The sequence below is a fragment of the Antennarius striatus genome, chromosome 1 (assembly GCF_040054535.1).
Source record: "Antennarius striatus isolate MH-2024 chromosome 1, ASM4005453v1, whole genome shotgun sequence".
Taxonomy (NCBI): domain Eukaryota; kingdom Metazoa; phylum Chordata; class Actinopteri; order Lophiiformes; family Antennariidae; genus Antennarius; species Antennarius striatus.
This window is the reverse complement of record NC_090776.1, coordinates 29,804,083-29,818,146: the sequence shown is the minus strand read 5'-3', so window position 1 is coordinate 29,818,146 and position 14,064 is coordinate 29,804,083. Positions and strand designations below refer to the sequence as shown.

The 14,064-nt window shown below is 38.3% G+C and overlaps 1 protein-coding gene across 11 annotated transcripts in view; it reads left to right on the top strand.

Moving 5' to 3' along the window:
• LOC137593845 (MAM domain-containing glycosylphosphatidylinositol anchor protein 1) overlaps nucleotides 1-14,064 on the top strand; it is a 159,270-nt gene that overhangs the window by 40,327 nt on the left and 104,879 nt on the right. For all 11 annotated transcript variants that reach the window (XR_011035173.1, XR_011035172.1, XR_011035169.1 and 8 more), the window contains exon 3: nucleotides 3,562-3,701. Coding sequence is in view for 6 of the 11 variants with exons in the window: in XM_068312965.1 (XP_068169066.1) it covers nucleotides 3,562-3,701 (140 nt within the window). In the remaining 5 variants the exon portion in view is untranslated. The remainder of the gene's footprint in view (nucleotides 1-3,561; nucleotides 3,702-14,064) is intronic.

Here is a 14,064-nt window from a genome sequence, read left to right as displayed (position 1 = left end):
CCAAATCCGAAAATCACCGTACTATCATTACGTTAGGGGATTAGAAGTTAGGTTTAGAGTGTCATGACTCACTACTCATTCAGGCTGGTCCATGACATTTGTCTACTTCTTTCTCTTTTAAATGATCACAGACATCTATTTCTATTGCCGATATATTTTCAGTCAGTCTCTTTTAAAGGACCTGATGAAATTCCTAGCATTTTGCTCTTTGTCCTTACTTCCTGGTCACAGTTTTTGACACTTTGCCTTGCTCCACTTGTCCCTGCTTCAGCATTGCTGGTTTTCCCCCTCATGTTTTCCCTCTTTCTGTTTCCTGCCGCTCCATTTTTTATTTTTTTTTTGTTTAACCTCATCCAGTGTTTCCTGCCTCTCTCCCTATCTCCCCTCTCTTGCCTTTATTTTTGCCTTCTCTCCCAGCCTCCCTTTCTGTAGTTGATCAGACAGCTGAAGCAGCCAAGCTGCCAGAGGCGAGAGCAGACAGAGGAGCCTCTTTCTCCGACCTCACTCCTCCTCTGGAGAGGCAAACTACTGCAGACACACCAATAAGCTGCAAGGAGACAATTATTAACCATTTATATCAACTCTGCATCTTACTGAGTTAGTACTTCTCTTGCTGTTGCTCTGCATATCGTGTTTAATACTTGGATCATTTCAAGAGTTTCATTTTATTGATTCATTGGTAGAGATTTGCAACGGGGAAACTAACCTAGAGGTTATTGTTTCCTTGCTACTTAAAAAAAAAAAAAGGCAAAAGTTAGTTCACTGGGAAAATGTGGGTATGGAACACAAATAAGATTTGATCTTACGTCCCACTGCAACTATTCTCGATGCCCCTACAGCAAGGCATTTAACCCCCAACTGCCCCAGTGGATCTGTTCAGTGTCCATCATATGAAGACTATAATTATACCGTGCAGCTCCCTTGTGTGTGTGTGTGTGTGTGTGTGTGTGTGTGTGTGTGTGTGTGTGTGTGTGTGTGTGTGTGTGATAACCCATTTCATGTAAATTATGATGAAATGTGTGTTATTTTTTTTTAAATGGTTGAATTAAAAGAGTTGAAGTCCTCTGGCTCGGCTAGTGCCAATGGCACAAGCTTTCAATCTCTTCATATTTGTAACTTTGACCAAGTATTTTCTTTTTGCCTTTTGCCTTTTTAGTCTTTCTTGAATGAGATAAATTCTTTCATTGTAAAGGGAAACATTTTTTATGAGCAGATGAACAGACACACTGGCTGTGTCCCAATGCCCTTCAGCAAGAATTTGTTCCATATAAGAGAACATTCAGAAAATGAATCTGAAGCTTCTTTTATTTTGAACTTATTCTGATTCCTGACTGGACAGCATGCTCTTTTCATTCCTGTCTGCTTGAGTTCAATCTTATGGTGAACAGGCTACCAACATCCTCCCTGTCTTTTCAATAATGACAGTTGTAGAGCACTGTGGAAATATGTTCTCTCCATGAATCAGTGCTGATCAAATTATTGTGATACCTTGTCCCACTCATTTTTCTCTGTCATTTTCCTCCTCCCCAGCTGTTTTTCTTTGTGTCTGTTCTCTGCCCCGTTGTGTCTCACCTCATCATAAAGGAGGTTAATCCATGTGAGGAAACTTGCTTCAAGCTAGCACTCCTAATAAGTCAACCCAGTCAAACATTGTAGTCATTGCTATTCCAAATACCTATCAGCATGTCATCTGTGGTTTCTGTAATTCTGTTACATGAAGGACTTTTGTTAAGTGCTGCTGAACAGAACTGAGTCATGGCCTTAGGCTAATTATGTAAGATTAAATTCAATATAATAATTTGAAATAAGATGTATATATACACACACCAATTTTACACCTAATTATTGGTTATCAGGTCTTCTCTTTTTAGAAATCCTCAGATCACTGAACTCCTTAACTTTCCTTTCAAAGTCAACTGACTGTTGAATTAGGCTAAAAGAGTTAAATCTAAAATGTGACCATTTAATGAAGTTGATCTTCTTCTTATTTGTTTGACCCATGTTTCGTAATTCAATCAAAATAATGTACATGTCACAGCCCCAGTTCCAATTTCCCCACCTGCTGTCTTTTTCCTAAATCCATTCCACTCATTCCTGTCACCTGTGTTGCTGCAGTCACCTTCTTTCCACCTCCAAATTTAAGCTCCACCCTATTTAAGCTCAGTTCGCTACCAGACTGTCATCTACTCATTTTACTCTTCAGAGTTCTTGGGCTTCTCTGTGGTTTTGCTCATTTCCTGGACTTTGCTTGTTGGTGCATTCCTTGCCTTATCTTCTGCCAACCTGTTTTAAGGATTTTGACGATTAAAACAATGAATGCGGACCGATGTGGCTGACAGCAAACAAATAACAAAACAGCCGTCGCAGGCCAGACACCAGAGAAAACTGATGACGCGCAAACCAATTAATTCCAGTTCACCAGTGGTTCTGATGACTAAACTTTTGTTTGTTCGTACACTGTACACCGATCAACACTTACAGTCACATTTTGAGTTCCCCGTAAAACAAAGATAACACTTCAGAAAACAAATGTCAAATGCTTTCAAAATACAGTGGTACCTCTACTTACAAAATTAATTGGTTCCGGAAGAAATTTTGTAAATAGAGACGTGTTTTCCATGCAAATGCCCTAATTGGTTCCAAGCCCCCCAAAAATTCCAACATGAATGTTTTATAAAGCATAAAAATGCATCAAAACATGTAACAAATACATGTTACGATTAGATTATTACACGATAAATGAGAGTTGTGCATAACGTAAAAAACAAAGAATAGAGTAAAGAATAAAAATGTCGGTCATTTACCTTTTAACTGCTGTCCCCATTGTTTTTTGCCCTCTTTGGTTCATGCCCTCTTGCCCCACCATGAACAGAGTGAATTCCAGTCCTCCTTCTGAACTTCTCCAACCACCCACACGATGCCTTAAACTCCTTAAACGTCCTTTTGTTTTAATAACGTGGTGATTGTAGATGCATTACGGCCATATTCTTTGGTGAGATCAACCAAACGCATCCCTTTTTCAGGCTTTTCTATCATCTCTTGATTTGTTAGTACAGACAAAAAAACTCTTTTCTTTGTCTTTTCTTTTCCTCTTTTCTCCGTCACTTCCTTGGGGTCCATAGTGAATACTCTAAAAGTTAATATATTTACGTAAAACTATCAGAACACCTCATGGGTCGAGGGCCGAATGACGAGGACGCTGCATAGACACCTATCTAGCTCCACACAGAGGTCTCTCCTAGCCAATGGGATGTCAGGATGCTAGGTAATAGTTCATGGAAATCAAAATTTAAAATTTTCTGATGGATGTCTACATTTCTTATTAAAAACTGACACATGTTGTGGTTATGAAGGATGTTTTTATTTTTCTTCCTCATTGATACTGGCACCAGAATTATACATTCACCCACAATGCACTTCCCTTTATTTGTGCTGCAGAGATGATACTAACTGTGTGATATGGTTTCTCTCCCTGTTTCTTTTTTCTTTGTGTGTGTGTGTGTGTGTGTGTGTGTGTGTGTGTGTGTGTGTGTGTGTGTGTGTGTCCATGCGATCACTCAGCTCGAGCCAATGCCCAGATAGTACACTCAGGTGCAGCGTGCAATGTCAAGGATGATAACATCAGTGAAAGAATCTACACCATCAAAGAAGGAGACACACTCGTGCTTCAGTGTATTGTTAAAGGACACCCACGTCCACAGGTAAGCTCTCCGACCATTTGAACTGTTTTTCAAGTACGTTGATGCCAATCCTGTTATCTAGAATGACTTTCACTGAGTGAGCTGAGACTCAAGGACATATCAGGAACACATTAGTGTTTACCATAAATGCTAGTAATTTAACATGCTGTGCAAACTATTTGAAAACTGCATTTCATGGCTAGATGGATGAATAAAGCTGTGTTTTATTAAATATAACACATTTTATACATAAAATGTAAGTACTATAATAATATTTGGAAACAAAACAGCAGGTTAATTTTCTATATGAATAATATCTGCATTTGTGAGTTATCTAAAAAATTTTAACATCCATCCATCTTTCCTTTAATCAAAATTAAAAATGCTCCTTTGCAATAGTCAGTAATCCTCAGTGAACCCCACTTCATTCTAGAATTTTCAGTTTGCAAAATCTCTTGCCATAGTGTAATTGTATTCAAACTGATATTTCTGTCTTCATTTTCCTGATGTAAACACAGGAAAGCCCAAGGTCGTATCCTCCCGCTGAGGCTGACATAATGCATCAACACTTCCATAAATCTGCCAAAATCTTGCTTTATTTACATGTTGTGCCTGTTTTCACAACAGTGCATTGGGAGAAAACATGACTGAAGGCGATGGCGAAACAGTCTATAATTACTATCAGTTACAAAACAGAGCCTGGTTATCATAGATATAATAATAATAATAATAATAATAATATGGTATAATAAATTATACATCCATTATGTATTAGTCAGTGTACATATACTGTCAAGATACATTTCTGCTGAGTCAAAAAATGTCCTTTTCCAAAAGTATGGTTTGCTTTGGCATTTTTATACAACTGGTCAGAATGCTGTTTTCTATGTAGTTGGTTAAAGGAAACCACACAGTTTATTATTTCATAGACATATTCTATGCTAACCGCACGCACACACACACACACACACACACACACACACACACACACACACACACACACACGAATACATGTACATAATATATGTACCTTTGCAGACCAAGTAGCCCATATAAATGCTCAGGTAGTCATATGTTCAAACAAGCACAGGCACAGCAGTACATTCAGCCAACTCCAGACACATCTGGGGTTCTTGGTTGACCTCCAGCAAAACACATTGGACCAGTGTCTGTGTGTGTGTGTCTGTGTGTGTGTGTGTGTGCTCACACAGCGAGATGTAAAATGAACTGAGGGGACCGGAGAGAAATTGAGTTTTGTGTGTATTTGTGTGGGAGTGTGTGAGGTGAGAAAAGCAGTGTTCCTCACGGGTGAATGTCCACTGGCATCACATCAACGTGAGTGCCTAAACACAGTGCCTGTGTTCAGGCCTTGTTTCCTTCTATATTAGTGTGTGTGTGTGTGTGTGTGTGTGTGTGGTTGTGCAGTTCCAATGGTTTCTGCAAAACTAATCAGTTGTGTGTCAGTGAAAGATCTAATTACAGACAGACCCGACTTAACCTGCTTACAAAAACTGTTGTTTTCATTTCTTTTTTTATTCTGCATTTGTCTCGGCGGCAGCGTCTCAGTGGAAGAGCAGGAGGTGTCAGCTCAACTCCGGAGCACCTCCATGGCGCCCTTGAGCAAGGCGCCGTCCCCCTCACAAGCTGCTCATTTGGGTGCTTCACAAAGGGGCTTCCTGCCACTCTACCTCCCAAGGCCCCCTTGTGTGTAGTTGTGTGTATTAATTTCCTGTCAAGGATTATAAGTTATCACATTGAAAAAAAAAAAATCAAATTTAGTCTCTTTCAAAAGTGCCTCGACTCTTCTGTCATCCAAATTATGCATGAAGTATGAGTGTTAACATAGACATATACAGTACTGTACATGGAAAGTCATCCACAGAAAAATAAACATTACATTTTCACGTCCTGCATAAAAACTTTCAAAAAACTTTTAGTTGAGCTGAAATGGTAATCATTGTAGAAACATAGTCTGAAAAACACACTACACAAGTTCATTCCCCTGGAGCTGTTTATAGATGTAGGAAATTGCGTCAGTGATTGCTTGTTCTCTAGGTCGGAGGTGGAAGTGTATTTTGAATAATGATCACATTGGTCACATTGTCAGAATGTAAAATGTATACATAGTGTGTGCACAAGCAAGACTTGTGCTGCCTCTGGCAACGAGACATGGGTTGCTTGATTATGAATGTGTGCCTGTCTGCGTCTGCCTGTCTCGGAGATATTGTGAATGTAGACAGAGCAACAAAGCTAGACAGAGACAAAAAATAAATAGATATAAAATAAAAAATAGATAACAGCATTGGAAACATTCCATTAGCTTTGTGTCCTCGGACAGAAAACTGGGTTTAAGTGAACACATATTGTAAGGAAAATACAAATTCAAATGTTTAAAAAAATCCTTAATTACATAAAGAAAAATGGATTGTTGTACGTGTTGAGCATGTTCAGCCACATCATGTTGCTGGTGACGTATTGTTTGACAAAAATCTTTCCAAATGCACTTGGGAAAATATACTTGTATACAGATTTTATACTAGCAGTATAGTATAGGTGCAGTTTTGAGTTAGAATGAATTCTTGTTGGAGATAAGTATCAAAACATTCTCTGGTGTTCTGATAAGCCAGTGAAGCAGGTTTATGAAATATATCCTGTTGATAAATTAAATGTAAATTTTATATTTTCATACTTGTTTGTCAATAAAACAAAAGCAACCACTGTCGTGTACTTCACACATATAAAAAGAAATGATTTTTTAATTTTGATTTTCCAACACCTGTTACAAGATTGTTTAATGAGTTGTTGTTTTTTTCAACCCCAGACCTTGAGAAGTATAACTGACGAAACAATCCCAGCTCTAATGTTTGATGCAGATCTCAAGGTTTTTTTCAGGGAATGAAACTGGCTCTAATGTCACCTGATAATGAATCACTATATCATGCTGTCAGATGACTGCTCAGCCAATTTCATTTTATTGTGATGTTAAATTCAGTAGAAGACTGCAAGTCAACTTTAAAAGCTTAAAAAATGTTTCATGATGGGTTTTTTTTTTCCATTTGATTATTTTCACCTTTTTCACTTAAGTTTTTTTTTTAAAGGCTCACTAAGCAACCACTTCTGTGATGATAACACTTTTTTATGCTAATTTTGATCGTTTTGCTTGGATGCACAGGGTGTGCTTCCTATTTCACAATGCAGTAAAATATATTTAGTTAGTAGAAAATCCTAGAAAATATTCTTGCCAATGAAACATTACTAAAATTAATGGATTTGTGTCAAGAACATATGTGAATATATACTTTATATCTAAACTGCATGCTCTTAATGTGTGTTAGAGACAGAGATCAAGATGAGATGATGACAAGATGAAAAAGTGTAGCGACTATTAAAGAGAAATTGAATGATAGAAGATTATGGTGGCTCTAGTGGAATGACTAAAGATACATTGATAAGAGAAAAAAATGTGGAGTTTATTGTGATAATGAGGAAAATTATGATTCAAATCGTGTGTGTGTGTGTGTGTGTGTGTGTGTGTGTGTGTGTGCGCACGCGCGCGCGCTTTTCTGTGGCTCAGTATGTTTATCTCAATTATTTATGGGCATGGCAACCTTGTTATGGTTTAAAATTGGAGCAGCAATACTGAAAGATTTTGTGGGGAAAAAAAATCCAGTCTGGTTTGATTCTGGATTAAGTGAGACAGAACAACAGTGCATCAATAATATTATATTATAGGATGAATCATGACAAGAAATGATTGCTAGCATCAAAATGGGTATTTTATAGTTGAAATATTTATCAAAATAATCTAAAATGGTAGCAACTATTCAAAGTCAATCTGTTGTTCTTGGTAAGAAAGAGCGGTGTGTAGCAAAATAGCTTAAGATGTTGAAGTGACTAGACAAAGTCAAGAAAAGCCTCATCTCTACAGTAAAATATTGTCAACAATAAGACGCAGTATATAAAGTCCAAAATGTTCCAAAATGTTTTTATTGTTATTGCAGAAAAGAATAAATAGTAAAATGATCATGTTCTATGTTTTACATCGATTCAATGTTGGAAATACATTTTCTCTGATTTGTGTCGCTTGTATTATGTTTATTATCTCCCCACCTTTATATTTGAATGAGCTCACTTGAAAACCTCACGCTGTCATGCTTTTTAACTCCACCCACTACCCGTCAATCACAGCGCCCACCAATCACGGTGCATCTGCCAGAAGGACCCACATAAACAATATGGCGTAAGGCATCGGGCAGCAAGGCGTTTTGTTGCGGTTACACCTTTCGTTCACACGATAACGCAGATATCTGGAACGAAAACGCTGGATAAAGTGAAGTATCATTTAGTTAGTAGTGTCATTATATTAAAGAATAATGTAGATTTCATTTACTACGCAACAATTGAGATTTTGACTGTCCCACCATTAACGAGTCAAACAGATTAGATAACATTCATCCTTAGTTTGTTAAGATTTTGTGAAGGAATTAGTCTGGTAATATAGTGAAAATGTTGACCTTCATCCCACTGGATTCTGCTTGAGTAGCAAACTGCAAAATTTAGTTTTGCTCCCTTTGGGCTTACAGAGTTTCCACAGCCCTCCATTGGCTGTATTGATAATGTGATCCTGGTTACCCCAGCTCTCCTTCATCCACACTTACAACTTCATATACCTCCTCATCTTCATATACAAAGGGCTCCACGTCTTTACTAATGTTTTTCAGTTGTATTTATTGTGATTATGAACAAAATGTAACACCATGAAGGCTTAACATTTTGTTGTTTTGTTTCTTTGTTGTTGCTATTGGCCTTTTTTTTTGTGGCTATTTGCTCCACAATCGCAATAGAGACAACACTAAAACATTAACTATCGCTCAATCCTTTCCAGTAGACCTACAATTTACACAAAAATGTTGCATAAATGAAAACCATAATCCCTAATTACTAATCACTGTGCAGCACATACAAGGCAATGTGAAAATATCACATTATTAAATATTAGCATTAAAAAATAAACACAGCACATTTTTTTCCAATGTGAACTTCATACTTTTTTTTTTTCATTTTAGCAATGATTGTATGAGTCGATGCAGTAGAATAAATAAATACAACACATCTACACCTTCCTCCTTCTCCCACTGTCAGAGAGAAGTTTTTGTCAGCCTGCAGGTTTTTGCAGAGACTCAGTGTTCACATCCTCTGGTTGCTTTGGTATTATTTATGGATGTACGCTAGTTTTTAGTGAATGTTCTCAAAATGCTCTCTGTATTCACCCTTCAGAGAAACAATATGCTTACAAAATTGTGTCTGCAACATTTTCCTACATTTGTTGATAAAAACACACATGCTGCCAATCGGGCCACACTGAGTCTTTAAAAACATCAGAGCTTCATATTTTAATAATCAGATAAGCTGTTTCATAACAGTTCAGAATCTTTTATCTGACTCTGATTTCTAGCTGTGGGAGAGAACTGCTCATGTCCCACATTTTTTATGGGTCTGCTTATGATGTGTGAGTTCTGAATGGCAATGGATTTCTTTTTCTCTATTTTTTTTTTTTAAGTTTCAGTCTAGGTGTATTATCAGGACAGATTTTTTTCGCTGCATTTTTTTTTTTTTTCGGTGCAAGGACCATTTTATAGATTCCCAGACTGAGACGATGTAGACTTTCCCACCCACTCTCTCACTCTGTCCTCACCTCTTGGGAGGAGGATGCAGATCAGTCATGTGAGGCCAGCCCAATAAATAGCTGTTCCTCTATGAATGGGTCTGATAGAGGAGTTACCCTACCATTTATTAAGAGGAATTGTTTGCTTGCCCTGTGCTGGATAGGATTGAAAGAGGAGTTCTCATTGTAATCTAAACAAAGGAGACAGAAATCTAATAATTTATTTGTCCTTTTGTCCTTCTTTGTCTCTTTCCTTCCTTTTGCATCTTTGCTACATCTCATTTTACCCAATAGTGTCTGGTTCTCATGCCTCTTGGTCTTTGCCTCACTCACTCAATCTGTGCTTTGTCAGAAATCTGGCTTGGCATTTTTTTCCCTATTTGTTCATGCTTGTCTTATTTCTCTCCTTCAGAGGAATATTTTTCCCTTCAGCCCTTTACTTGCATGGCTTTCCTATTTTGCACAGATTTCTCAGTATATTTTAGCCTTCCTCTCACCTCTATCTCTCTTTCACCTCACAACAACTGCAACAACTGAAACAAGCCGCGCATCAATTCAGGTCAGTTGGCTCAGTAAAAGCAACAGTTTTTGAATTAAAAAAAAAAAAAAAATATATATATAATGGTTTTTTTTCTGAAAGACTGACTAACTGACTAACTTTTTATTTCATAAATATAGATAACAGGAAACAGAATGACGTAGATTGCAATTAGTATCTCATATGCTGTTTTCCTGTCCAACATGAATTATCTTGTACTTTGAAGAAATGAGACAAACTACAATGTTAGCGTTAGAGGTCACCCAGAAGGTGCTCTCGGAGCAATGTTCAAATTCACTACAGTGACAGCAGAGCTTTAGCAAAGTACTGTATTTTTGCTCACAAAGCTTTTCTTGTCCACACACACACACACACACACACACACACATACAATCACTTCTTCAAGAACACAATAGGAGAGTAAATGGTTTTTCTGAAAGTGATTCCTACCTCCTTATTATTTATTCATGGGTCTTCTGGTCATTGCAACCTTGAGACTGGTGTGTGTGCATGTGTGTGTGATGAATACTATAAAAGAGAAAAAAGGTGGAGGGAGCCATAGAAGGGAAAAGTAGAGTGGCAGAGCAAATAAGAAGTGGGGAGGAGGGAGGAGCGGTGAGAGATGAGAGCTGCGGTCTGGAATATGGGTTTGGATTTCCGTCCTTGAGGGGTGAAAGGAATGCGATCGATAGTGAGGCTGAAAGCAAAGCTGATCGGGTGGCGGCACAAGGCTGCACAGCCACTCAGCGAGAGCACGACCTAGACATAATCAAGGTCACTGCCTGACCCCGAACAAGATTGTTGAATAAAGAGTATGGAAAAAGGATGAAGACTGGTATGAAACCGTTAAATGGGATGGAGGCTGGGAGCCAAGTGACAGCTGGACATGTGTTGAAGTTTTCAGCTGAAGTGCTTTTCATCCTCCTGAGCAACAGAAGAATAGAATTGTGTGTGTGTGTGTGTGATAGTGTGTGTGTGTGTGTGTGTGTGTGTGTGTGTGTGTGTGTCTGGATAACCCAGAAAGAACCCATGTTCTTTCTGCTTTATCCAGCTTCCTCCCATCCCCAAAAACATGCAGCTTAGGTGAGCTGGTCTACACCAAAATATCCGTCTTTGTGAGTGTGAGCGTGTGCTTTTGTCTTATGTGTGGCCTCACAATGAGCTGGTGTGTCGTCTGGGATGTACCCTGCCACTCGCCCATAGCCAGCTGGGATATGCTGGAGCCTAACCTGTGACCCACATATTGGATAAGATGCTGATCATCTTGTCTACAAGAAAATGGCTAGCTGGAGAGATGACTTTTCATTCTCTTCGTAACCCTTGAAAACCGATTAAAATGGCCATACACATTACCTAATCGGGTCCAAAAAGAGCCGTCTCATAAACGTGTAAAAATAAAATGTAATACAGAAACATGTTTTTGTCTTTCATCTGTAAAACAGATCTGTGGGCTAATTATCTGTTTCACTGCAATCACTTATTCAAAACACAGTGAGAGCAACTTAAAACATCCTCATATCACTGTACTTAACACTTGAGTCAAAATATGAACTATAATTACCATGGGACCAAACTATTTCAGATGTCACTTAATGTATGTGAGTCTTTGCGTTGTTGTCCTTGACTCCTGAAACAATGAGAGAGAGAAGAGATGAACAAACAAAATTAAATTAGATCTACAGGCAAAAAGGATCGAATAAATGAATAAATTTTAATAAACTTAATATTGGTCGTGATGAAGGCACTACGCTAGAGTCGGTTCTTGTATGCACTAGATCTTTCAGTGTCTCTTGAGTGTCAGCTGCCCTAGCAACACACTACGTTACAGACAAGTCCTTGTCCAATACTCAAAATAATAAAGCCAGGTGTAATTGTCTGCATGTCTGTTCACAATGATAAATAAGTGGTTTAAAAAATATATGTTCTTTGCTGTGATAATAATTATAGTAATGCCAACAGCAACAACAACTATAAAAACGGAAACAACAATAACAACAACAATAATAAAATCATTTTTAAGACAAAGATTTAAAGATTTTGCCTTTGCTAAAGCATCCTCCAGAAATAGGGTTCCACATCTGAGGGACAGATGTCAAGAACAGGGAACAATTAGGACAATCCCTTCAAACAACACACGAGATGAAAGGGAGGAGCCAAGACAAAGCAAGCCTTTAAAAACATGAATAAAATCTGAAAATCATTTCTGTAAGTCACACGTTGCCAGTGAGGGGAAATATGATGTGGTTATTTCTTTTCAGTGGATGTTAAAAACATGGGTCAGCTGCAGGCTTTGCATCCTTCTTCAAAATAAAGAGTATTGCTGAAAAAAATGGAAAAGCGGATGAGCTTTTCTAAATGTGCAGAATAGAGGAATGACCTGATTTGGTTAGCTGTGTCACAAGAGCAAAGCAGGACCGCACTTCGTCAGTCACCTGAGCGTTAAAGGACAATTCTGAGTCAAAAATAACTCCTAGAGCAGACCTCTTTCTGAACATGAAAAGGCACCCCGACCAGGGCAGAGATTAATAATGCTACTTGTGCTGGGGGCCGTGGTTCCAGCACTTGGACCAGCATTATTGTTTATAGTTCATTACTGCTGATGCAAAAAGTTCAGAAGCATTGGAAAAGTTCTGCTACTGCCAAAAGTAGTCCATTTATTAGGGAGTCACAGATCGTGTGATGATACACTCGAATGTAGGATGTAGAAACACACATGACTGGGTTGTTGATTTAGCTCTTTATTCTGGTTTGGCGGTAAAGGCATTAAAAATGTGAAGCTGCATACACAGCTGCAGACTGTTATTCCTCACCACTGGTCCCAATGTGGTTTTGTCATAAAACTGAATGCTTTAAAAGGATGTAATAAACAATTCTGAAATTGGTGGTTGGTGAGCAGAGAAAATGGATCTACAATAATCTCTGGTATCCCCTCATGCTCCACAAGCCAAAAGATTTAATCATAATTACATCAGACTCATAGAACTCCAAGGCTGGTGCTGGTATATGCTACCGAACCCCTGGGGTTCGGTGAGTCAGTTTCAGGGGTTCGGCGGTGATGGAGGTCAAGACAAAATTGCCGAACATACACGAATCACTGTTTTCGTTTGACACATCGTGACAGTTCGTGATGACACGCCCCCCTTAGCCATCACTGGCTGCAGGTGATCACGTGACGCTACATCATTAGCCTACCTGTGCTACAGGGGATTTTGCGCACTCAGTAGTCGATTTACGCCTTCATGATGGTCCGTCGTCTGATTGATTTCTTAATATTTTAATTCATAGTAACTAATGTAATTAAATACATCAGTAAAATATATACCTATGTCTTATATTTGAAATTTTTTTTTTTTTTTACTAAAGAAAGGGTTCGGTGAGTGAGCATATGAAACCGGCAGGGTTTCGGCACCTCCAACAAGGTTAAGAACCGCTGTGTTAGGGATAGAATTTCACAATCATGAATCATATTTGACTTGTGTCAAGGGAAGACTTTACAATAGCATTGAGGTTTGTGATTAAAACAGAATACTTTACCATAGCTACCTGTTTTCGTCTGTGTGTCCTGACTTCTATCATGTTGCTGACATCATCTGTTCTATGCATGGACACACACACACACACACACACACACATACACAAAAGGGGCTCAAATTCTGCTATCTCATTCCATGCTTCTGGTAAATATTGATTGCAATTAACACATGTTCAGAGTGTGTATGGTATAGAGAGGTCTTACGCTGATGCTCACGCTGCAGTCATTGTCAAAAGCTTACAGTCGAACATTAGCAACGGTGTCAGCTATCATCTCTGTCAATAACTTCATAATTAATGAAACATAACCAGTGGTACGTATTTTTTAAAAGATCACAACTTTTATTTTAAATGCAGATGACGTCTATGCTTCCTGTTCATCACAGTCTTCACCTCATGTTACAAAGTCAGAAAGAAAGTTAAATATTCTGTATTGTATGACCAGGTCAGGGGAGGAATGGCGTGTTCAATATCAGTGAATCCGTTTTATTGAACCGTGCATTGAGTGTCTGGATGTGTTTTAAGCAATTATTTAAAAAAAAAAAAAAAGATAGCAGCTGCTGCTCAAATTTATTTACATCACCTGCATTAAATGACATGGATAGGAGATTATCAAAGTGGCTTAAAATAGTTTTACCAATTTCCTGCAC